Source organism: Gaeumannomyces tritici (assembly GCF_000145635.1).
Source record: "Gaeumannomyces tritici R3-111a-1 unplaced genomic scaffold supercont2.2, whole genome shotgun sequence".
Taxonomy (NCBI): Eukaryota; Fungi; Ascomycota; class Sordariomycetes; order Magnaporthales; family Magnaporthaceae; genus Gaeumannomyces; species Gaeumannomyces tritici.
The window spans coordinates 7,170,305-7,193,301 of NW_008804546.1; the positions used below are offsets into that span (position 1 = coordinate 7,170,305).

Consider the following 22,997-nt stretch of genomic DNA (forward strand, 5'->3'; position numbering starts at 1 on the left):
GTACCCCTACCCCCCCCCCCCCCCCCCCCCCTTTACCAATTTGTGGCAGTTAGTGTCCCATTGTCGTTGAGAGCATTATTCTTGAATATCCATGCCTGCTTTCTGCGCAATCTGGTGGCATGTAGCGAACGATTGGTGCTTTCTGAGCGGATTATCAAGTCTCCTGTCAGCGTCAACGTCGAAGTCAATTGCATGGTATACCTTATTTGTCCAAAAGGGGCCTCTTTATAGCGCATCTATGGATCATGTCACACTTGGATGGTACTCGATACCATTTTATTGTCCTTTTGATACTTATCTTCCCGCTTGTGAAACGCTTCGTGGCCAGACCGGAGCGCTAGTTAATAACAGAAAATTATGGATATAAGGCAGAGGGGCCGTATTTGATAATCTCGTCTTGGGGCCGCAGTCCGGAAAGGGTCCCGAGAATGGGGGCAATACCTAGGTAAGCACGCTACAGTGGTAGGTGCATGCTAAGGTCTAGGCTGGAGAGGATGTTCAACCCAGGGGTATATTATTTAATTGCGTGATTCTTCGTCCCAACATCCTGCAAAAGCCGCGGATGAGTGCAAGGGACCTCTTGGCCGACCAATCTGTCCAATCTGACACCCCAGCTTGGTTGAGCCAGTCGGGAAATTCTGCACCGTGGGACCGACAGCCTCACCCTTGCCATGCCTGCCGGGACCACTGTCGTCGACATCGACCAGTCGTGTTTGCAGGCGCGGATGGCGGACGACGGAATGCTCGTGCATGCATGTAGGCTAGTGAGTCTGCTGGTGCAGTTCTGGGCGTATTTTTTTTCCCTCTTTTGTTTCCCTCGCAAGCACCTCTCAAATCAGGAAATGCTTGCTCGCCTAACGTTTACCTGTCGCTCTCCACGACCTCCATGTTAGTCGGCCCGATGGAGATCCACACCAAAAAGATAGCGCAGACATGTACACTTGACCGTCGCTTTGGGGCTGAGGCATGGCGGGATGGAGGCAATATATGCATGTCTGGCTGAGTGCGATGTGATTGATGATTGTTCTTTCGATGGCCTGGAAATATCGACTCGTACACCTGAAACATACCTGGCAGGGCGAAGGTGGTAATTCCGCCCGTGCGCCTTCAGGCTGAATATGTTTCAACATAGTTGGCACCCCCATTTCCTCTCTCCTTGTTCGGTGCATGGTCAAGGGCGACAACCGTCATTTGATAAGCATTATGTCTCAACCGCCGCAAGATTCACCAGCGGCTCCCGCCAGCAGCCGTCCTGCCGCCCCGCCCCTGTGGCCGGCAACACGCCTGATGGCTCTACCACCTGGACTCCAGAGCAGACCGCGACTCTCATGGGCTGGTTCCTGGAATACCAGCGCACCATGGAGAAGTACGACATCGAGTTCGAAAACTACTCGTCTATGTTCGAACACGTGCTGGCGCTGGCTGTCGAGGAGTGGCCGGACCTCGCGCCCCTGATTAGCACGAGGTTCATCTACACAAAGTTCGACCACGAGCGCAAGCGCTGCGGGGCGCTGAGAGGCTGGGTCGAGGACTTTGGCGGCTCGTGCGACCCGGACGACGGCCGGTGCGAGGTCGACAGGTCTGACAAGCGCTAGAAAAGGTTCAAGAGCGCGGCCTCGTTCAGGACATCTGCCTGGGTGTCTAGCGGGCTCCCGCTCGGGGACTTGAAGGTCTACCAGGAAGTGTGGGGCACGATGTGGCGACGGGCGCGTACATCGAGCGTCCTCAAGATATCCCTAGGATCTCATCCAGGTGCCCCGGGATGACCGATGGCGGCCGGCGTGCGACGATGGGTCACAAAGGAAACCCTCGGAGACACTAGTACGCCCGCCCGGGTTGTCCGATAAGCAGTGGCACGAGCTGGTAACAGACCCGGATTGGGTGGCATCCCGACGAAGTTCGAGATCCGCGAGACAATGAGTCTGGTCAACAAGAATGATGTCCGCCTGCGACGAACGAGCCTGGATAGACCAGGTGATTCTTGACCGCGTCGTCCCCCACATTGAGTCTAAGCAGGACTTTGTGACGACGTCCCGCGTTTTTATGCACAAGGGGACAATACTACCACCTCACCACACCAGTTCCCGACCCCCGAGGCCTGATCGTCATGCGGAAGCGGCCGAGGCTGGTTCAGCTGAGCACATTGAGCCGGACTCCGGATAGAGGGCTAGTGAGGCAAGCCTGGCACACGCATCCCCCATGGACGCATGAACTCTGGCGGCCCAGCTCCCGAGCAGCATTCGTCATGATACACAAAACACGACCGAGCAGTCCGAGCAGGGTGTGGGGGCCGTAGAAAGTTCTTGTCGGCCGCGAGAGGTCAAGTGGCCGCGCCAGACAACCCTAGCTGCTGCGAGACTGCTGGTGGCGTGAGCAAACATGGAGGACCCAGACTTGCCAGAATATTAGGCGCAGATGCAGACGGCGCCAAGGACGCACGCGACAGGGGTCGATTTCAAGAGCCACTCGCAACGATGGGATGAATTAGGTTTAGGGATGGAAATCATTGGTGGGGCCGGCTGCAGCCTGCACCAGCTTACACAGACGCACACGTAGCTACATTAAATGTTTAGGTTGTGCCACCGCCTTGGGTCAAACTTATCCATGTTTTTTGTTTTTTGTTTTGTTTTTTTTTGTCAACGTGAGAACCATGGGTGGCGCCATGGTGGATTTCTCTTCCAAAAGTCCACAAACTTTGGATGGCTAATAAGCCATGCGGCCAAAAAGCAGCCGATTGGACCATCAAAACCCGCCATGCCCTTTCGGTACCAAACTATGGTCACGACGGATTCGCCTCGACTGTGACCTTTTTTCTCTCCAGTCCGTCTGATATATTAACAAGGGACGACATAATTAGTTTATTCTACTCCCGCGTGGGAACGAGGCCAGAATGGGTTTTGTTCCCGGCAAGCGAGCGTGGGTGTTGACGCTTGGACCTTGAAGGTCCTGAACAACGGGTAGGCTGTGGAAGCGCGAGGAAAAAAACTATTGATGGCTTGGCAGCCACATGGCAGTGGAGGTGTGGAGGTAGATGGGTACGATATGTCAGATCGACAGCACACTGGAGATAATGTCAAACATCCCAGCCCCGTGCTACAACCCGATGAACCACTGATGACATGTCTGCGATGATGACCTCTTACCTGTAAGCAAGTCGCGGCTAGTAGATCGGTAGGCCGGTAGATAGATTGCGATATTGACAGACAAACAAATATAAATCTAAGCAACTCTCCGACGTCATGACGAAGCAGACTTGTCAAGCAATCCAAGCCCACAGCGAGCATCGCGATTGGCCAGCCATGTTGACAGAGCTACCACGCTGAGCCCCACTCGCACGTTGTTCCGCGGCCAGGAGGCTACCTAGCATGTGGTTGCAGTAGTGTTCCGAGCGCACATCCTTCCGGTTGGAAAGCGGTGATCCATCGACCTACGATTGCAGACTGCTGACGGACATGTCAAGATTGACCCCGTTTCCTTCTCGTTTGCCTGTTTCTCTGCTTCTGGAAACGGGAAGGGGGGAGCTCGTCCGTCAACGAGCCCCCGCCCCGCCAATGCAGCGCGGCCTTGGCCCCTCGAAACGCCCCACGCGGAGCTTCACAGCTAAAATTCAACCCGACCAACGATTGCTGCCGCTCACTTTCACCTCTTTCCGTTTTGGGCGAAACTTGCGAGCCCCGGACAGGCGCGCAGAGCGCGGGCAGGCGCCAGACGCGAGTAGGCTGCAAGAACGGCTTTTGTAGCGCGCCGAGTCCATGGATTTGCCCAACCCGGATTTCTGCATACGAGTTAGAGAGGGTTAGCCTCGTGCGGACTGCCGGATTCCTCGACTCTTTCCGTTGGCTGCCGGTGGTCAATGCGCGAATAGACGACAGCCGATTCGGTCCTCATCGGCCCTCGCTTTGTCTTGCTTTCATCGGAGGCTCCTGCTACCATGGCAGCAGGCACCCCTGTTCCGTCTCTTTTTCTCTGTATCCTCTTGGCTGCAGTCGACCAACCGCCCCCTCGACAGGCTCTCTTGTTATTTCCTCTCATGGGGTCGTATCGGAAGAGGGGTTTTTTTTCTCGGGTGATGGGAGGAGGAAGCCTGCCTCATGACCTCATTTCGCTGGCCGTTGCAGCCCCAACTCTCATATACTGGACCCATGCTCGCGGGAGACCCATGCTCCCGGGAGACCCTTGGGCGGCATGGGGGGGTGAATGCATACAATACTTCGGTGGCATGTCCAGGATACATCAGACAGCTGTCGACAGGGGCCGCGGGCTTGGGGTTTGCGCTTGCTAAGGAAGAGGCGGGAAGCGGGAAAAAGAAAGCAAACAAGCAAGCAAACAAGCAAGTAAACAAGCAAAGACTGGAGAGCTTGGACAAGCGCCAGTGGTGGGATGCAGGCTGTCGATCTGGCTGTCTCGTCTTTATAACGTCCGGAAGAAAGCGGCCGAAGCCTCCGCGTGAACTACGGGCATTGCCAGGGGGAGTAAAGCAAGACAGCGGGAGGATGATTGGATGAAGACGAAACGGTGACATGTCGAGTAGGTATCGAAGCCGTGTTTGGCTGCTCTATGCCCTGCCGCACCAATGCCTGCCTTGGATGGTGACTGAACCCGCCGCCCCAACGAGAGTGGGACACGGGGTGCCCCTGCTTCGACTGGTGCTGCTTGTCATCCTGACTCTCCTCGTCTTTTTTCCACCCCTTCTCCTCGGCGCAGCCCGCCTCTGATGTCCACGTTGGGGTCACGTCTGGCAACCCTCCATCCTCGCCGATCCTAGATCCTCAACACCACCCTCCTTCACGCCACGCATTACACCCTCGACATGCACGGTTGCAATCCGTCTGGCTGGAACTCGCCCCCTGGCCTGCAGTAGCTTCTTGGTTCCTTCTTGAACCCGCGAAGGTCGCCTTCTTGGGGACAGCGTCTATCCAGCGTCTTCCTCGTCGCCCTTCCCCAACTGAGACTCAGCTCCTCGCCCGACGGGCGCCCCGTTGTTTTCTCCCGTGCGCCCTGGCCGGCCGCCGACAAATATCATCCGTATATCCCGCCGTTGCTTTTATTTTCCTTTTCTTGTGGTACCCATCGGATCTCGACTCCCATGCTCCGTCCACCCATGAAAGCTCGGCGTTGGTCACATGCATTCTCTGATATCCTCCCGACCTTCCATCTCATACAAAAGCCCGCCGCCCATGGACCAACCTCATCAACTGTCGGCCTCGCTGGTCGCGCGGATACCAGTCCCTTCGTTTTATCCACCCACGCAACCATTCTCCCAACCCTACCAAACCATGGCTGTGGCATCACACCGTGCCAGGCGAGGCCAATCGGTTCATGTATACTCTCTCGCTGCCGAGATACTGGCCCTGATTTTCAGGCATGTAAGTATGGCTTTTCGTCCCGTCTGTGGCCGTCCCGTTTCTTCCTAGCTATCTCTGTGTTCGACGCACTCTGCACGCTCGAGCTGGACCTTTCTCAAAGGCATGCTGAGGCCCATCGTTAACGCGCCCTTTTGTAGGTCCGCAACTACAGCCTGGTGGATATCGTTGTTGTGCGCCTGGTGTGCCGCCGCTTCAACGAGATCGCAATCCCCATACAGTACCAGACTTTGGTCCTTACCAAGCGGCTCCTCTATCACCCTAGCCCGGGCCGGTTAATGGTGGCATATGCCAATATGCATCTTTACACCAACCATGTGATAGCCTCCATCGACGACCAAGAAGACTGTGCTCAGAACCACAGGGCTGTCGCCCGAATCACGGAAAATATCATGAAACTTTCCACCTTCACGTACGCGGGAACCCTCCATCACCCGATACTGCCCCTTAACCTCAAGAAGCCCTACGCTGGCTCCCTGGGATCCCTACCCTCGGTACTAATTCGTCTATTGTTTTTAAAGATGGCGCTATTCCCGAACAGGGCCGTCACTGCCTTGCACATGCCCCATCGGGTCTTTATTCCTTCGGGCCCCGGGCGGCCGCGGTGCATTACGCAGGGAGACTAAAGTCCATATCGAGGGCCTATCTCCAAGATGCATAGAGCAGCACCAAAGCGCCCTTCTCGACGGGATTCCGACCGAGCTGCTTGCGTCGCTTGACATGGCATACCCTAGCCCGCCGCTCCAGGGAGGCGTAAATGGACTCAAACAAATGCTCCTTGGTTCCAGATCGATAAAGACTTTCCAATATCGCGACAGAGGTCAAGGTACAAGCTTCGAGTTGTCAGGAACCGATCGACTCCCCAGCTTCGAAAAGCTCTACATGGAGTGCTATGACTGGGTACACAGCAAGGAGGAGGTTGCGCGGCACTGGGACTTCACTCGCCTGCGGTCGCTACAGCTTATCGACATGCCGATTTTAAGAACACTGCGGTCACTTGATCCAAGGGACCTCTGGGGACTCCGTACTCTGGTGTTGCGGGACTCTGGGATCTCGGATGGCCGGGAGGAGCTCTCGTGGCTACTGGACACGATTGTGCGGTCACACGTGGGCGCACTGCAGCGGTTGGAGTTGACTGTTGAAACACAGTCCTTCAGGATGGACGCTCTGTTTTGTCACGCCAGAACCCTGCGGCACCTCTCGCTACGAGACTTTGTCGGCTTCTCTGACGATACTCGCCGATGCCCTACCCTGTGGGTTGGCGACCTTGAGCGACTGGCTTCGGAACTTGTCGAGTTGCGTACCCTGGAGCTCGACATGGACACTGCGCGAACGGATCCGCCACTCTTCCTTCGAGCGCTGTGCATGTTTCCCAAGCTGCATACCCTCACGATACATGTGCAGTACGTCCGTCTTGCTACGTTTTTGGCGTCGTATTATACCCCTTGAACAAAGGTTGGAGACTAACAGTTGGAACTTGCAGCACGGTGGTCCACCCCTTCGAGGAACTACCGCAACGGATTGACAAGGACCGCGAAGCAGCCATGCAGCTTTTCTCGTTCCTAACAAGCGAGCGAGCCAAAGCCATGGGGCTGGCTGGCGGAACTGGCGAACCTCCCAGCTGGCGGCGCATCACGCTCAACGTCGGCGGCTGGAAGCCCGTCATGGTGCGGCGGCTGAGCCGGTCCTGGAAGGCGCAGAACCGCCGGGGGATCTTCGCAGAGCGCTGCTTCGTGATGCACCAGCGGCAGTGTGCATCGCCCCTGTCGCCCGAGCCGTACGAGATCTCCGAGGTCGCCTGCGACGAGCTTGGCAGGGATCACCTCGATCCCCAAGACGACCCTGACGTCAACGAGGAGCTGAGTGGGATAGCCCACCGCATGGGCCAGTTTCAGGACCCGGACGAGGCGCCTGAGGTATGTCGAAATCACAGGATTTAGTTCCTGTCATTCGAGGCCAGCTTCGCACACGTTCCTGCTACACAAAACTCTTGGTCGAGCATAGCAGACTTCATCCAGGCTCTGTTGCTGACAATGGCCGTTTAGTTTTCCTATGCCGACTTTACAGAAGCCGTCCTTGAGTATATCCATCGAGGGACAATCCCTCCTGGCAATATTTTTGCGAGCCAGGCAGCGGACTTTGGCGACGGCACCTGGTAGTCGTCCACACCCCACCAACCATGGAACAAGAACCGCCTTGCGTTAAACCATTTCATATATGCGGCCAAGATGGTACGAGGAGACCTTGCGAAAGAAGGCTCGGGCGCATATGTCGGGTGCATTTTACAGCATTTACGCATGGGGCGGTATAAATTCGAGGTTTAGCATTCTGGTTTCCTTGTGTCCTTAGGTACCTGATGAGATATGACAGCATTTGCATGAGGGGTAATAGGACTGGCTGGATTAATGTCTATATTCTGTTTTTTCCTTCCACTTATGAAGCGGCGTTGCTTTCCCTTGCTATTGTCTCTCTCGGAGTCCAGTGCAGCGCAACCTTATAAAGCGGTTACTTGAAAGAAAACGGGCACAGCAAAAGTAAAGAACAATGAGTGGAATGGTTGGCCTCGCAGCAGCCGCCGCTCCCGGGGCTTCTCGACAAATTTCCACCAGGTGTCGAGGAGCGCTGTGGAGCTGCCCAGCCTAGTTGGTCCTCTGCCGGCGGCCTGAGGCGCTGAGAGACAGCTAAATTGGATACCCTCCCGCCGCTCTGAATCACTTCTTATGTGTAGTGTACTGCTTTCGTCGCCCCTATGTTTTTACCCCAGGAGCAGGGGCCTTTTTCCAGCACTGTCGGTCAGAAAAGCTCCCAGGACTATTCTAATATCAAACTATCATTCCCATTTGCAGGATTCATCCTCTTCGGCAATGATGATAATTAAAGCAGCGATACCGCATAGTGACTTGTACCTTGCCTTGCAGTGCCGGCTCCAACATGACTGAGGCCAACATATTCAAGTTTCGTTGTGTTTAAACTCAGCACGGCCGTTTCTACTATAGGCTACAACGAGACGGGAGAGATTATGGCTTGGACTCCCCATAGCCTCAGCTCGGTTGCTAATTCGGTAGCGGGGTTATTTCCAGGCGAGAACAGAGAACCTACCGCTCCCCCTACCGGGACTTGAGCCACTGGTCGGATCTACCTGAGCGCAAGAGCAGCCACCTGGTTCACCCTTCTACCCTGTTCTGCAAATATTCGTCCAATCGCTATTAGGGCGCGGCGTGTCTGGTCTGTAATCACCACTATCAGGGCGGCCTTCTTAAAGTCTCCTGACGCTGCCCTGCATCGAGCCAATCGAGTGTGGCATGGCCCAAGCCCAGCAACCCAACCTTGATCCAATTTCGAGGCGGCCTTTGGAATACTGCCCTCGTCTGGTTCAAGTCCGAAGTCTTTCTCACCACCTCGCTCTCTCGGTGTTCGCGAGCCGGGAGGCCTTTCTCTGACTGACATGATATCACAGAGCTCACTTGTGGAGTTATCTGATGAAGGAAACAGTCGGTGGCAGCTGAGAGAGGCAATGCGCAAGGGACAGCCACACCTTGACGTCACCCTCTAAGGAGCCGCGCCAGTTATGTATACGAAGTCAAAGGCGCTAGATCTTGTCAGCAACTGATCGTGAGCATAGGCGAGGCAAGCAGGCAGCAGGCCGACAGGCCGACAGGCCGGAGGCACCATCAGTCGAGCGACCAGAAGACAGCACTTCATAGCATTCGGATAGTGGCGGTCGAGGAGCGGAGCACTTTGTTGTGGAACAGCTCGAGCGCGCGCGCAGAGGGGCGACGAAGCAGAGATGGTCAGGCAGCTCGCGCGCCCACCAGCCACATCCCACCGGGCTCGGTTTATTGCGATATTAAACTGGTCTGAGGGATTGTAGATCGATTAGCGCAGCTCTATATGGAGAAGGTTGATCAGGCCTTTCTATTCCCATTTTACGTTATCTCTACCGGACACACAACACGCAACCAAGTCCTCAGTGGAGGGATGGTCGGGGTGCTAAATCTTGTCCCCGTCAGCACGCCTTTCGGGTTTCCTGGATGCCACTCCAAGCGCGAGTCATCACCCGCATATCCGCCATGTGCCAAGACGGCGGCAGGGTGTTCCTTGACTCGCAAAGTGCACCTATACGCTCCGTACCCGGAGGGAGAAGGCAGCTCTGGATGGAAGCTGCTGCCTTCCTTCCATCTCCCTGATATTTGAGTCTTCACCGCCACGAAGAAAGAACCGACGAGTCCAATACAAACGCACAAAAAGATCCGCAGATATGAGCTACAGCGAGGAACAGCTGGCGCAGTATTTTGCCCACCTAGGCTACGACCCGCGCGTCGACCCGACCCGGCCGTCGGGCTGGCTCGACTCGGACCGACTGGGTTTCCTCACGGAGCTGCAGGCGCGCCAGCTGGCCCGCGTCCCGTTCGAAAGCATTTCGCTGCATTATTCGGCCGCCAACCCGCCTCTTTCGTTGGACCTGCAGGACCTGTTCCGCAAGATAGTCCACGAGGGTCGAGGCGGCTACTGCATGGAGCTCAACGCGTTTTTCAGCGCCGTGCTGCGCGGCCTGGGCTTCACACTCATCAACACCGGCGCCAGGGTCATGGGGCAGGACGGCGTTTTTATGGGCTGGTATGTTCGCTGCTCTCTGGCCACCATCGCGTCTGGGGAGGTGCTGGCGCTCACCTTGGAGGAATCTGATCAAGGAACCACCACCTGAACCTCGTCTCTATCAATGGCATCCGATATATGGTCGACGTTGGGTTCGGCAAAGGGGGCTCGTTCTCGCCTGTGCCGCTGGACCGCGCTGCCGCCGAGCGCGAGGGCGGCCTGGAGTTCGAGCCGGTGCTAGGCACTCGCGGGAGACTCGAGTACAAGCGGCTGGAGCTACATAGCGACCCGACTCAGCGCGTCTGGGTTTACTCGACGCTGAACTCGCCCTGGTCGACGTTGGCGGAAGACAATGAGGAGCAGGCGGGCGAGGGCCCCACGTGGCGGCCGCGCTACTGCTTTGGCGAACTCGAGTATCTGCCAGCCGATTATGAGGTTATGAACTACTATGCCATGACCAACCTATCCAGCTATTTCGTCACGGCAGTGCTAGCGGTTCGGACCATTTTGCAGGAGGAGGAGGAGGATTCTTGCGGCGACGCAGACGCTGTTGGGGATGCGTCGGCCGGTGGTAGTACCCGACCTCGAGCCAAGGGGACGATCGTGCTACACAAGGACGAAGTCAAGCAAACGATCCGTGGAAAGCCCAAACTGCTCGAAAGGCTGACCAGCGAAGAGCAGAGGGTCCAGGCGCTGGAGAAGTATTTTGGCCTGGTGGTCAGCCCAGAGCAGGCAGCGTGCATCAAAGGCCGCGAGAGCGAGATCCGGACAGAATAGGCAACATTTTGCATCGCCCTTGGCTGTGGCAGCACATTGCATTCATATTCACCAGCGTTTGGGGCCGCCTTGAAAGGCGGCCACTGGCCCAATGATAAGATTACTCTGCGACATGGGCACTTTCCGATGCCTTGTTCATCCCCCCAGCCACTGTCCTGCTACTCCCTTTCCTGAACCGCCGAACTTTGGGGGCGGGAGGCACAGCATATGGACACGGGGCTGGGGGTGCGGGCGGGGTCCAAAACACAGCCGTGAAGCCGGCGCGGCAGGCGGCACAAGTGGAACCTTGTCGCCATGCACGGCGCTCTTGTCGCCTGTCCATGTCTTACTGCCCGGTGGGCCCGCGTGCTTCGGAGCTATGTGGCCAGCTGCGGAAACTGATCGGCGGAGGAGATCGTCTCCCACTTTGACTGCGAATCAGTATCAATCCGATCGCTTCTCCCCTCTGACGTGCAGCGGAAAGCAGGCCCACTAGTCCACTGTCGTTAACCGGCGGCTTATCTCCACCGTCTCATCGCCCAAAAGCCAAGATGTGCCCGTCGGCTGTGTGCTACACTCACACTCCTTCCTTCCCGCCAACCAGCCGACTTACTGGCCCAAGCCTCTTGGCTGGGGACAGACCGGGAGATTGGGCTTATCCAAATGGGATACCCCCCGGTCTGCTTTCTGGGCTCTGCCATCCGCCCGACATCGACAAGAGAGAAATAGGAAGAGGCTTGCAACATCCCAGCCATCCGCCTAGCATCTCCTTTCTGCTGTCTTCTTTCTTCGTTTCCCACTATACTTTCTTAACTCCATTAGGTAGGACGAGATGGACCGAAAACCATTGCATACCGCCGGAGCGCCACACGAAGACTATTCGGGGCTCGAGGTGAATCCTTGTAGCGATGAGCACAAGCAAGCCGTGGAGAATGAATACCCACCAACGACTCGAGCCCCGATTCCGGCTTCAGCCGGAGGCTATCTGCCGCCCACGACGCCATACCCAGAGCTGCACTCACCACTAGCCCCGTCGTCCGCGTCGCCGCCCATCGAAAGTGACAAGATTACCAGCCAGTCCGCGCACGGATACTATGCGGGCAGTCAACGGGGCGACGACCAAGGAGGAGGCCGGCAGCCGCCAAGTTTCGGCTACCCGGCGCACCCGCACGAGCAACAGGGCGTTGCAGGAGCCCATGGGAATGGTAGCGGAAGGAAGCGAACCGCCATCTTCATTGGGCTCGCCGTCCTAGGGCTTGTCGTTGCGGGCGTCGTTGGAGGCGTAGCTGGATGGCAAATCACCGAAGCCAAGAATCGTAGCAGTGGTAGTGGCAGTGGCGGTGGCCCTGCCTGTCCGGAGAATAGGTCAGAGCCCTCGACGGCGGGTGTCTCCAAGATCCTGAAGGCCGGGTCCGCCCTGGCCGCCACAGGATTTCGGTACGATGGGGATTACCAAATAAGAGTTTTTTACCTTTCGCCAGAGGGAGCCCCCTACTACTCCTCATTCGACACCGCATACAGCTCGTGGTCGACCCCGGTCAAGATTGCGGAGGCGCTTCCACACGCCGGCACGTCTCTCGCTGCGGGAGTCAACATGCGAAATCATTACAACGTATGGTAGCCCCGAAATGGAAGATGAGCAACGGAAGGAAAGCTAACACACGTCTTACCAATTGCAAACAGAAATTTATCCCACGGTTCATGCTTTACTACCAGGGAACGGATTCCAAAATGTTGAGCGTGGGCTTCCAAGAGTCGGTGCGAAGATCCGGGGAGCCCAACCCCGAAATCATGGGAACCCTCGAAAACTACCGGATCGGTACCGGCGCCTCGATGGGTGCCTACTGGCCGTACCTGATCTTCCAGGACAACGGCGCCGCCGGCACGGGCTTGGTTGAGCACAACATCACGATCCTCGGCATCCGCGACAGCCGCCAGCGCGTCAGCCGCATCATGGAGTCCGGCACCAGCGGGCCCCAGGTCGCGCAGGGCTCACCGGTCCTCGCGCTCCCGCTGAGCGCCGACGTGCCCCGCGACGAGCTGCGGGTGGTCTACCGCAGCACCGAGGGCGGGCGCCTGGCCGTGTTCGACCGCAACTCCAAGCGCGAGCAGGCGCGGCGCCACACGCTCCCGCCGGGCTACACGCTCGGCGAGGGCGCGCCACTCGCGGGCTTCGCCACGCGCAAGGGCAGCAGCGCCATGACGACGCACCTGCTCTGGCGCGGCGGGGACGGCCGGGTCATGGCCGGGAGGCAGGTGGGAGGGGCCGGGGCCACCTGGCAGGACCCCGTGGCGGAGCCGGCGTTTGGCGACGCGGCGGGCAACACGCAGATCGCGTGCGTCACGGCCGGTTCCACGTCGCAGGAGAGCTTGAAGGAGCCGATCCGCGAGAGCGACGACATGAACCGGTGCTTCTTTCAGAATAAGGATGGGGCGCTCGTGGAGGCTTGGTTCGACGGGGAGGCTTGGAAGAAGGTCGGGGTTGTCCACATGCCATTGCCATCGCCATGAAGGTCACTCACTGCTGGGCCGGTGGCGATGGCCGTGCATGGGATGGGGTTTTGGCGTTTATGGACTGTAAGGATCAAGGTATCCAGCTTCGTTTAATATCATTGCTATCGATCAGTCTGCCTTGCACGTACTTGGGTGACAGGCAGATACCCGGGTAAACAAGTTATACCAAGCTCGGGCAGGGGTGGCGAAACTAGTAGGCAATGGTGGATGCGGCTTGTCGTATGGCCAACACAAGAGGAAGAGGCGAGGCGAAGTGTCTGGGCAAGCTATGCCTCGCGTATTCCCAGCCCTGCCATTGTGCTAAAACAATGGCATGTGCTACAAAACCTACTCCTCATCGTTCAGCCCTACTGCTAGACACTTTTTACAGCCAATGGTGCACTTCTAAAGGGCCATTAGACATTGATGACATCCCCTACTCCACGAAATCACATGGAAATGGGTGCAGGTCAGAGAGGCTCATTGTATACTTGAAAATTGGGTGTATATTTGGGTATCAATGGGAGGCTACAAGAAAACTCAGAAGGGCATAAGGTTCCCCGGCACCACAAGAGTGCCAGCTCGCCGCAAAAGCCAAGCCAGTCGAGCATCTCACAGCCAGTCTGTCTCCTGGCATCCAGTAACAAAAATTTCCTCCACCAAGACCCAGATGCGTCCCGACAAGAACAAGGACTACCTCCCGATCATCATTGTTCCGTAGTGTCTAAAGAGAGGCCACCCGGGTCCAGTTCCTCCGCATCCCGTCCCGGCCAGATCAGAGACTGATTACAGGCAGCGAACCTGGCACTCCCGGCTGTTGAAGGTGCAGCGCGACTTGTCGTTCAGGGAGGCAAAGTTGATGAAGCCTCCGTCGCCGAGGCCGTGGAAGGTGTTGGGGGCCATCATGTAGAAAAAGTCATAATCCGTCTTGAGGATCGACATCTTGAGCTCGGCCTTGGCCCAGCCGGCGATGCCGTTGGGATTGGACAGGCGGTAGTCCTGGTTTTGGCAGATGACAGCGGGGTAACGGCTGGGGTCGGGGTTGCTCTGCCACATGGACAGCACGGTGGTCTTTGTGAACCGCTCGCGGGCGTTGTCCCAGTTGCTCAGCTCTTTGATGAGGACGGCAGCCTTCTCGATGCCCATCTTGACGTAGGGGGTGAGCACGTCCTTGGCGATGCTCAGAATCACCGTGTGATGGCCGAGCTGACGACAGCCCGGTCCTGGGGGTCGGCCGCAGCGGCACCGGGGTCGGCGACAACGTCAAAGGTGTCGAACATGGCCAGCTCCGAGAGGTCGAGGACCTTGGTATCGTTGACGGGAACAGCGGCGGGGGCGGCCAGGGCCGAGGTGGCCAGGGTCGCGACAGTGAAGAGCTTCGTGAACTGCATCTTGATTATTTGTGGATGTACGGACTGAATATCAACAAAACAACGAGAGTGGACGCCGGGAGGGAGTGAGGAGTCTTGGGAGGAAGAGGGAGGTAAAACGACTGGATGGCTGACTGGGCTGCCGATGAGGAGAGAGGGAACAGATGATTGCCAATGAGAAAGAGAAGCCCGCCCTATATACTCGGGCGCCCAGTCTGGACAGCCGCGATGCCTCCTCCTCTGTACGGGCGTCGTCTCTGGACTGCCGCGGGACTGGCCCTCCCAGGCGCCATCTTGCATGCAACACGCTAAACCAGATCAAGGGCCACTGGGCCCTCTGGATGCACCGTCACCCTCAATAGCGCCATCTCCCCGCTCCAGGACTGAGCCAAGCTTCGCATACCCCATAGCCTCCTATGCCAACGCGATCTTGGCAATGGCGCCTAATATACCATCGAGGGACCGGGCAGATATCACGTGGTCGTCGGGCTGAGCCAGTAGAGGGCCAGCTGCTGGCTTGTGGAGACCGCGGTGGTTTTGCAGCGCCTGGACGGCCTGGTTCGCCGACAGCAGCACCTATTACATGTTATATCTGCGCGGATGCCATCCGCTGCAGGGTCAGTCGGGTGGTTGCCCCATGTGAGGATCCGGCCCGCGGGCTTGCGACTTTCATGCGCCCCCGGTAGCTGCCGACGACGGCAAGCGCACGCTCCAATGGTTCCCTGACGGATCGCTCCCACTGAGGATTTTATTCGCCGCTCCGAGATTTCCGGTCACCTTGTTAGCCTGTTGTCAGGCATCACCCTGTGCTTGTTTGCTTGTTTATGCCGCTGGCTCCCTTCCAGGGACTCCCGGCTTGTCATAAGGGCGGCCCGCTCGCATAGCTCCTCCTGTTTCGTTTGGCGTTCGTGATCCTCCTTCAGCAGAGACACAGGCTCAGCAAACACAGGCACCTCGCACCCAACAGGTGACAGACGCGGTGAGTATTCCAAATTAATCCCCGCCGACTCCGTCCTGTCTTGCAAACCTCCCTCCAGTATGGCTTCCCCAACGCCACGCTTCTTAGTCTCCAATTTCGTTCTTTGGCTCAATTAGACCGACCGGGCCTGACTTATCCGTATGTTCCAGTGAGCGAGAAAAGAAAGCGTTAATCAACCTAACCCACGGCGAGCGCACACCTATGTTGCCACCAGGCCAGACGCGGCTGATGAATGCTCTTTGCGCGGGAATGGCAGTAGTTTTGCTGTGTGCGGTGGCACCCCGATTTTTCCCATTGTACTGCAAGTCGACAGGCATAGGGGAGAGTTGGCTTGTCGCCATGTCACCATCGTCGTCATTATTGTGTATTGGTGGCCGGTTGCCGGCGGTTGGAATATGCTAGCTTCACCCAGACGGACTGTAAACTAACAATACTCGACCCTCGAGAGCGCAGCAGCCGGTCTGCCCGTTCCCGTTACCTCTACTCCTCGTCGAGCTTGCCGGGCACGAAGAATTTAGGGCGGCTGCTCTTCCTCTTGGGCATGCTGAGTTTTTTCGGAGGAGTCTCAGGCGTGAGGGGTGGAAGAGCCTCACTTTCCTTCCTCGGCGCATCGGATTGCTGAGGGCTGAGCTTTATATCATCGAGACTTTCGGCGCTCACGGAAACTCTCAGAGGAGAGGGCCAAGCTGGACCGCTCGCTTCCAGTCGCGGAAGGAGCGTCCCTTGTTTGTCGCCGTCTAGGGAAATCTCCTCCCACACTTCATGGGGCGTCTCCTCCAGGGAGACATTACCCTCCTCGACGGCAATCTTCCCAAGGGGGAGGAGCGCGTCTATCTGTTCGTTCAGTTCTCGCATTACAGCACTCGTCTGGAGGCGGTCCGCCGAGTGTGCTGGCGGCAACGAGGAAGCCTCGCACTGCTCATCCCTTGGGGAAACAGGGATGGAGACTCCCCCACGCCGACCGGCGGAACTGACAAGCGGCACTGGCAGCTGGTTCGGAGGGGACGCAGACGTAGTCCTTTGCAGCTCTGTGAGCATACGTGCAGACACAAGTGACCTAGTCCTTGGAGGTTCGGATTCGGGCCACACGAATCCGTCGCTTTGTGGTGCCGACATGGCCCCGTTACTGCCCTGAGCTGATCCGAATGAGGGCATGGCAATCTTATCTGGTCCTCTTTGAGAGGTGCTCCTGGTGGCGAGATTGCTTCTGGTGAGTTGGCTAATCGCCAAGCAAGTCTGTAGCCCCCTAGTAGGATACCTCACGGGTCTCAAACACACGCGAGCGCCAGTTATAGCCCGGTGAACTTGTTTACATGCTAAGCAAACAATGGTATGAGCCAGGCAGTCCTCCTTTTTCGTACTCCTTTATCCTTGTCTAGAACTTGGCTCCTTTATTGTTATTTCTCGTACAAAGACCAGTTAAACCAAGCATAACCCGATTTATAAGCCGTGGCCTGGCCAGCTAGCCCACGCCAATATGGTGTTTATACCAACTCGCGGATGTGGATGCACACATTCACCGCCACCTGCCAGAACGAGCCTGCTCTAATGAATCTCGCCGCGCAGCATCCCGAAATTGCTAGGCATGCTGTCGCTGGCATGGCAGCCAAACCAGCCACTCAATATGACTTAACGAGCCTTACTGGTTTTGCTATTCCAGCTACAGTTGACACGGCGGTGGCATTGCAATTGTTGTAGGCGTTGGAGGATATGTGCATGAGAAGAGAACACCTCGCTGTATTATATATAATTTGATAACACTACCTTTGATAACACTACCAGCTTAGAAACGATGCTTAGCCTCGCAATGCCAGGGATGAGACGAAGTGAGAGGTGAATCAATTCCCGACGGTAAAATGCTGAAGTTGCATGTGCCTTAGGAACCTACTTCGTTAGCAATAAGTCCAGTGACACTCACTTAACCGGATGGGAAAGCAGCACCCAAAAGCCGAAACGGATATCTTCCGGGTTGTAACCCTTCATTTTAGATAGTAAGCCAACCATTTGCTCCACGGCAGGGTTAAAAGACGGGGTCGGGGTCGTAAATTAATACCTAGCTGGTTTCATGGTTAGCTATTCGCTACTGGCCAGTAAAGAAAAGAATTTGTCCTGGAAAGGCTGTAACCTTAGGTCGTGCATTGTAGTAAAGTGTGGGTGAACCACACAGATGGATTGTTGATTAGGGCTAGCAGGATTACTGGAAGCGGAGAATCCGCCCGGTCCTGATATGGTCATCGGAGCAACCTCGCTGTTGGCGCGTAGTAAAGGTGGTAGGTTAACGGTGAAGACCATACCAGTGCTTGGCCTTGGCCTTGTCGTTGTCTCCACTCACCTCGTCTTCCGGCTTCTTCTGCTCGGGGGTATCCGGCGACGGGAGGTCAGCCTGCGGGCGGTTGTAGCCTTTAAACAACCACCCAATCCTCACTGATTGGCTTCGTGTCTCGGGGCTCGCCCCGCAGGTGACTAACATAATTGCTAGCGGTTTGGGCAGCACCGCCCACCGCAGCAGCAGTGGCCTCAAGCTTAGCCTTCAGACGACCAAATGCAGTTGTTGGGGGCTCTTTTACGGGAACCGGAGGATGCATGCCGAGGATGCTGCTAAGGTCCTCTTTCCCGCCGTTCTTGATGCCATAGTTGTTACTTCTGTAAACTGGGATGTCGGTGGCCGTGCTAGCTGAGCTGTTGGTTCCGTTCGAGGACGACATTGTGGTGTCCCCGAGAAGGCGAAAGGAGCTAGTCCAGCTGGAGTGCAGACTGCCCTTGTGGGAGGTGAGGCGGTTCGGGCTCTGCTGGGCGATATCTTTGGCTTGGTGCTAAGGAGGTATGAGCTGAGCAGAGTGTCTGGTTGGTAAACAAGCGGCGTTCATCGGAGTACGCTGTAAGCTTATATATACCTGCGGCGGGGTTCATCGGGTTGTTTTAACAAAGGATTGTACAGTAGTTAATGATTGAACAACGGCCACGCATGCTACCCTCCGTACTCATTGATATCAACAAAGCTTCCTATTTCTTTGCTGTTTATGCAAACAAAGACTTTGTCCTGCGTACACCGGAAACAATGGAAGCCAAAGAGAAGCGGGCCACCCAAAAGGGGAAAAAAATTAATGCAGAGGAAACGGGCGTAGTAAAACGCTTCATGGAGAATGGCGCGCAAAAAGTGAACAAACGGACCCCTGGTTCGGATAATGCGAATTACACGCTCAACTGCCACCATCCCACTTGTTCCCATCGTTTCCATCACTTGCAAAGCCTTGCCCCCCGTTGCGAGAATCTCCCACCCAGACCATTCCGTGCTCGCCCACATTGCTGCTGTAAACAAAGCCGGTCTTCTTGTATAGGCTGATCCCGGGGGGGTCCGCCATTAGATTAATGTTGGGCACACCCTCGGACGGCTTATTCTGCTCGATATAGGCGAGTAGCTCCTGCATAATGGCGACGCCGAGGCCTTGCCGCTGGTGCTCCGGCAAAACAGCCATATCGGCAATGTGGAAGTACCAACCACCGTCCGAAATGATGCGTCCCATGCCCACGACCTGGTCGACGGTGGGATTGGACGACTGATGCGGTGGCACCGCGTAACGGATGTGACAGCCGTACCAGGTTCCGGAAATAGCTCGGGATGCCTGCGGCTCGGTTATGGAAGTGAGGCCGGCTGCGACACGAAGGTTGCGATAAGCCGGTACTGGTGGCATCCCTACATTAAGTGTGTAGTTTGGTGGGAGCTGAGGAGAGAGGCAGCACGCGGCCGCTGTAGTTGGCGCTGCGGTGGGCGGCATTGTAGCTTCGATGGTAAATGGGGGGCTTTGTTGAAATGGGCGTACCGGAATACTTTGGTTTATTCCACGTGGACAACTTATAATTCCAGCTGGAATGACCGCGACAGCCTGCTGCCTGCGACAAACGCAAGGTTTAAATCGGGTTAGTTAGTAGTGGAGCCCAAGCCCATGCATACATTACGAGGCGGTAAAGCACGAGTGCGGAAAGCGAGCGGGGTAAGGACCAGTTAGTTTAATGCTTAAGGAAAAAGTAAAATAAATTATTAACCGAAAGCAGCTCATGTTTAATTAATTGTTACAAAGGTGTTACAACCAACGGATACGACCAACAGGAGGCCCGGCAGCTGAGGACCGTTTGGACAGGTGGAGGGGCAACCCCGCACCGTCACGTGACAGACGGGTGATACACTTGACACTGAGGGTATCAACAGTATCACTGATACTCGCGATACTTAGGGAATTACCAGTATCATCCCCAGGCAGGGCCAGTGCCTCGCTTAAGCACCAGATATAAAAGAGAAGGATCTCCTACCATCCCAAATAGTTCTTGATAGATGCACTGGCATTAGTTAATTTAAGTTAGCTTCCAAGTATCCCTTGGAGCAAGCATTCAAACCGCACCAAGTTATTTGTAAATCCTTTCAGTTTGTTAAATTACGCGCTGCTGTTCAGTATTCTTCAGGTGCTTTACTTTAGGAGCAGAGGCTTAACTGTAACAAAAGGAAGCAGTTTATACAGTTTAAAAGAAGCTTTAAGCACGGGTATTAACTGCTTAAAGCACTGGAAAAGCGGCTACTTAACTTAAAAGCTTACAACGCTTCCAAGCATTAAAAAGAAAGCTTAGTACGCAAAAAAAAAACAAGGGGATTACGCATATATAAAAAGCAGGAACCTTTACAAAGCTTTGCACTTAAAATCCTTTATTTTTGTAAAGGAAATTAACTGGATAGCATTATACTTGTAATAAACTTACTGTTAAAGGTCGATTTGTGCAAAAGCGGGTGGTTACCAGGTTACGGGCCGGATGCGGTATTTCCCCGTTTAGGCCGATGCAATTCTCTTTCCAAACTGTTATTATATAATTAATTGTTCCTTTTTTAACTTCCCCTTTTTTCGTACCCTTTTGGGGGCATGCGGGGTTGGTTTTATAAATTTTTTCCGTATTCCAAGCGCTTTCGTACAATTTAAGCTTCGTTTTATCTTTTAACTTTGCCGTTATATTTTGGCCGCAATATCGGTAATTTGCCGGCACGTTACCGGGAAAGTTCGTGCTTTGCTATTTGTTTTAACGCCTTTTCCTTTTTTTTGCTTGGGCGGTTTCGCCCGTACATTTAATACATTGCCCTTTCCCGATACGGCTTGCCCCAAGCCGTACGCGCTGCGCGTGGGTTTTTGTAAGCGGCCGGTAAGTAATAGTATTTTGCTGGGCTGCTTTAATGCCCAATTGCGCCCGGGGAAACCGGTTGTAAATCCTTTTAGCGCTTTAAAAAATAAATTCGTTATAGTATAAAAAAGCTTTTTTTTTTAGCTTATAACCGCGGGCTTTTTTTTTGCATTTTTAATAACCATTTTAAAACTTTTAATGGTAACAACGGTAAATAATTAATATTTAACCGTTTTTTTTTCGGATTTTGGAATTTAACCGGTAATTGCAAATATTATTTAGCTTACCCGCCGCGGTAAAAAAGTTAAGCTTCCGTTTGGAACCCGTTTTGGGCCTTTTAGTCCTAATTAGCCCGTTAGCTTTTTTTGGCCTTTTGGTTTTTTAAACCCCGAATTAACGCTTTGCCGGTAACCCCCCGGTAAACCTTTTAGCTATTGCGGGTTTATCGAACCCTTTTGCGCTTTTAACCATTTAAAAAAAATTTAAACGCTTTGCCGGTAATTTTTTGGCGGGTTTTAACCGCCGCGGTAAAAAAACCGCCGCTAAAAAAAAGCGTAAAGCGCGTAACAAACGCCGCCGCAACGTTTTTAATTTTAATAAATTTGCCCCCGAAACGAACATTGCTTTTTTTTCGCTTTATATAAATATTTGCAACGCGTTTCCGCCGCAAAAAGTTATCGATTTTTAATAAAATAATAATTGGAAATTTATTTATTTGCTTTTTTTTTAAAAACATTTATACGGAACGTACGGTATTTTGCGGCCGTTATTTAAATTATTAAATATATTAAAATTATGCCGTTAACCCCCGTATATTAATATGCTTTAATAATTATACGGGGTTTTTTAAATGCATTTATTGCAAAAACGTGGTTAGCAATAAAATTTGCGTTAAATTTTCCAAATGGTTTTGGAAAATGGCCCAAAACCTTTACAAAATTTTAAATACCGTTTACAAACGGTACTTTAAAACGATACCGAAGCTTTTTAAAAAGCTTGTTAAAACCCAATTTCGCGCTTGCAAAGTTATTTAAAAAGCCAAATCCTTTCATACCATATTGGCTAAATAATTTGCGCGATACAAACGTTAAGCCATTATCCAAAAGCGCATTTAACGCAAAATTATTAGCATTGCAATATTAAAAGTTACCCAAAAAATTTCCCAATAGCTTTGCATTATTGGCATTTAAGCAAAAAAGCAAATTACGGGCTTGGTTGCCGCTTAAACCTTTTTTAACGAAATAACGGCAACTTTTAAAAGTTTCGAAAAAAGCTTAACCCTTTTTATTCGTAATATTAATATTAGCTTTATTATAATTGCGGCAAATTTGGATATTATAATTTGCGCTTGCATAGCTTCCCGTAAAAGTGCGGCGTTTGTATCGGCGCCGGAAAATAACGGCTTTAGCGCTAACGATTTTAGCAATAATAATTTTAGCGATACCGATTTTAACGCCAACGAAAAAAACGTAATTTCCGGAAATTTTGGTTCCTTTGGATACGGCATTTAATTAATTTTTTTTACATGTTTTTTTTAATTAATTACTGGTATTCCTTTTTAAAAAGTAATTAATTTTAAAAAATTTCGTTATTTTGCTATAGTTAAAATTACAATTTCCTTTTGTTATGCTGCTTTTGTAACATTGCGAAATTCCAATATTTTTAATTACCAATTAAGCTTTAATGCCCCAATAAATAATTTCCAAATGCTTTTTTTTCGTTTTTTAATAGGTTTAAATACCGCCAATATGCATTTGCCGTTACCCAAACGCTTAAGCCCGTTCGTTATACCATTTAAAAAAATTCCATTTCTTTTTCGGGCAAATAATGGTATTTTATTACAACGTACGTTTAAAATGCGGTAATTGCTTTAGCGTATTGCGCTAAGCATGCCTTTTACGGGCTTTCCGAAATATGCTATACTTTGCATATCCTTTAGGATTTAAATATGTTGCATTTAATAATTTGGGGCGTTTTTTATATTATACCGTTTTTGTTTAACTTTTTATTTATAAAGTACGATATTTTATGGCTTTTACGAACCGCTTACGGGTTTTTTCCCGTCTTTTCCCGGTAACCAACCAGTTCGGTACGTTTAAACCATTTTTTCGGGCCCTTTTTTTAAACCCTTGCTTGTATTCTTTAACAATCTTTTTCGTAATATCCTTTTTTGGAATTTACGAATTTTCCAATTCGTTATAACTTATCCATTTAACCAAATATTTTCGTTTTTGCAAAAGCTTTTTATATTTTAACAAAGCCTTTATTTCGAAACGATCC

General features: G+C 53.4%; 9 protein-coding genes across 9 annotated transcripts; 4 read left to right on the forward strand and 5 right to left on the reverse strand.

Moving 5' to 3' along the window:
* Positions 1-1,118: 1,118 nt before the first annotated feature.
* GGTG_04970 (hypothetical protein) lies at positions 1,119-2,296 on the forward strand (the record flags this gene model as incomplete). The annotated part of the gene is made up of 3 exons (XM_009222769.1): positions 1,119-1,579; positions 1,871-1,974; positions 2,082-2,296. The coding sequence occupies 3 exons, from the start codon at positions 1,119-1,121 to the stop codon at positions 2,294-2,296; spliced, it is 780 nt and encodes a 259-aa protein (XP_009221033.1).
* A 931-nt stretch (positions 2,297-3,227) lies between these two features.
* Positions 3,228-8,067, forward strand: GGTG_04971 (hypothetical protein). Its single transcript, XM_009222770.1, has 5 exons — positions 3,228-5,366; positions 5,504-5,775; positions 5,885-6,766; positions 6,847-7,279; positions 7,409-8,067. Exons 1-5 carry the CDS (start codon positions 5,124-5,126, stop codon positions 7,520-7,522), a joined length of 1,944 nt encoding a protein of 647 aa, XP_009221034.1. The 5' UTR covers positions 3,228-5,123; the 3' UTR covers positions 7,523-8,067.
* GGTG_04972 (hypothetical protein) lies at positions 3,257-4,187 on the reverse strand (the record flags this gene model as incomplete). The annotated part of the gene is made up of 3 exons (XM_009222771.1): positions 3,257-3,360; positions 3,638-3,775; positions 4,136-4,187. 3 exons carry the CDS (start codon positions 4,185-4,187, stop codon positions 3,257-3,259), a joined length of 294 nt encoding a protein of 97 aa, XP_009221035.1.
* Positions 8,068-9,621: 1,554 nt separating the features above from the next.
* Positions 9,622-10,736, forward strand: GGTG_04973 (N-acetyltransferase; the record flags this gene model as incomplete). Its single annotated transcript, XM_009222772.1, has 2 exons — positions 9,622-9,980; positions 10,055-10,736. 2 exons carry the CDS (start codon positions 9,622-9,624, stop codon positions 10,734-10,736), a joined length of 1,041 nt encoding a protein of 346 aa, XP_009221036.1.
* Positions 10,737-11,547: 811 nt separating this feature from the next.
* On the forward strand, positions 11,548-13,226 carry GGTG_04974 (hypothetical protein; the record flags this gene model as incomplete). Its single annotated transcript, XM_009222773.1, has 2 exons — positions 11,548-12,327; positions 12,399-13,226. 2 exons carry the CDS (start codon positions 11,548-11,550, stop codon positions 13,224-13,226), a joined length of 1,608 nt encoding a protein of 535 aa, XP_009221037.1.
* A 768-nt stretch (positions 13,227-13,994) lies between these two features.
* Positions 13,995-14,599, reverse strand: GGTG_04975 (hypothetical protein; the record flags this gene model as incomplete). Its single annotated transcript, XM_009222774.1, has 2 exons — positions 13,995-14,354; positions 14,420-14,599. The coding sequence occupies 2 exons, from the start codon at positions 14,597-14,599 to the stop codon at positions 13,995-13,997; spliced, it is 540 nt and encodes a 179-aa protein (XP_009221038.1).
* Positions 14,600-16,037: 1,438 nt separating this feature from the next.
* GGTG_04976 (hypothetical protein) lies at positions 16,038-16,712 on the reverse strand (the record flags this gene model as incomplete). The annotated part of the gene is made up of 1 exon (XM_009222775.1): positions 16,038-16,712. One exon carries the CDS (start codon positions 16,710-16,712, stop codon positions 16,038-16,040), a length of 675 nt encoding a protein of 224 aa, XP_009221039.1.
* A 1,039-nt stretch (positions 16,713-17,751) lies between these two features.
* On the reverse strand, positions 17,752-18,262 carry GGTG_04977 (hypothetical protein; the record flags this gene model as incomplete). Its single annotated transcript, XM_009222776.1, has 3 exons — positions 17,752-17,779; positions 17,852-17,940; positions 18,026-18,262. 3 exons carry the CDS (start codon positions 18,260-18,262, stop codon positions 17,752-17,754), a joined length of 354 nt encoding a protein of 117 aa, XP_009221040.1.
* Positions 18,263-18,407: 145 nt separating this feature from the next.
* Positions 18,408-19,442, reverse strand: GGTG_04978 (GNAT family N-acetyltransferase). Its single transcript, XM_009222777.1, has one exon. The coding sequence runs from the start codon at positions 19,331-19,333 to the stop codon at positions 18,758-18,760; it is 576 nt and encodes a 191-aa protein (XP_009221041.1). The 5' UTR covers positions 19,334-19,442; the 3' UTR covers positions 18,408-18,757.
* Between the last annotated feature and the right edge of the window lie 3,555 nt (positions 19,443-22,997).

Bases quoted from the DNA above. Each gene is read 5' to 3' on its own strand.
- GGTG_04971 (XM_009222770.1), top strand. From the start codon at position 5,124: ATGCATTCTCTGATATCCTCCCGACCTTCCATCTCATACAAAAGCCCG. The intron at 5,367-5,503 runs GTAAGTATGGCT...GCCCTTTTGTAG, and splicing joins TGGCCCTGATTTTCAGGCAT to GTCCGCAACTACAGCCTGGT. The intron at 6,767-6,846 runs GTACGTCCGTCT...TGGAACTTGCAG, and splicing joins ACCCTCACGATACATGTGCA to CACGGTGGTCCACCCCTTCG.
- GGTG_04978 (XM_009222777.1), bottom strand. From the start codon at position 19,333: ATGCCGCCCACCGCAGCGCCAACTACAGCGGCCGCGTGCTGCCTCTCT.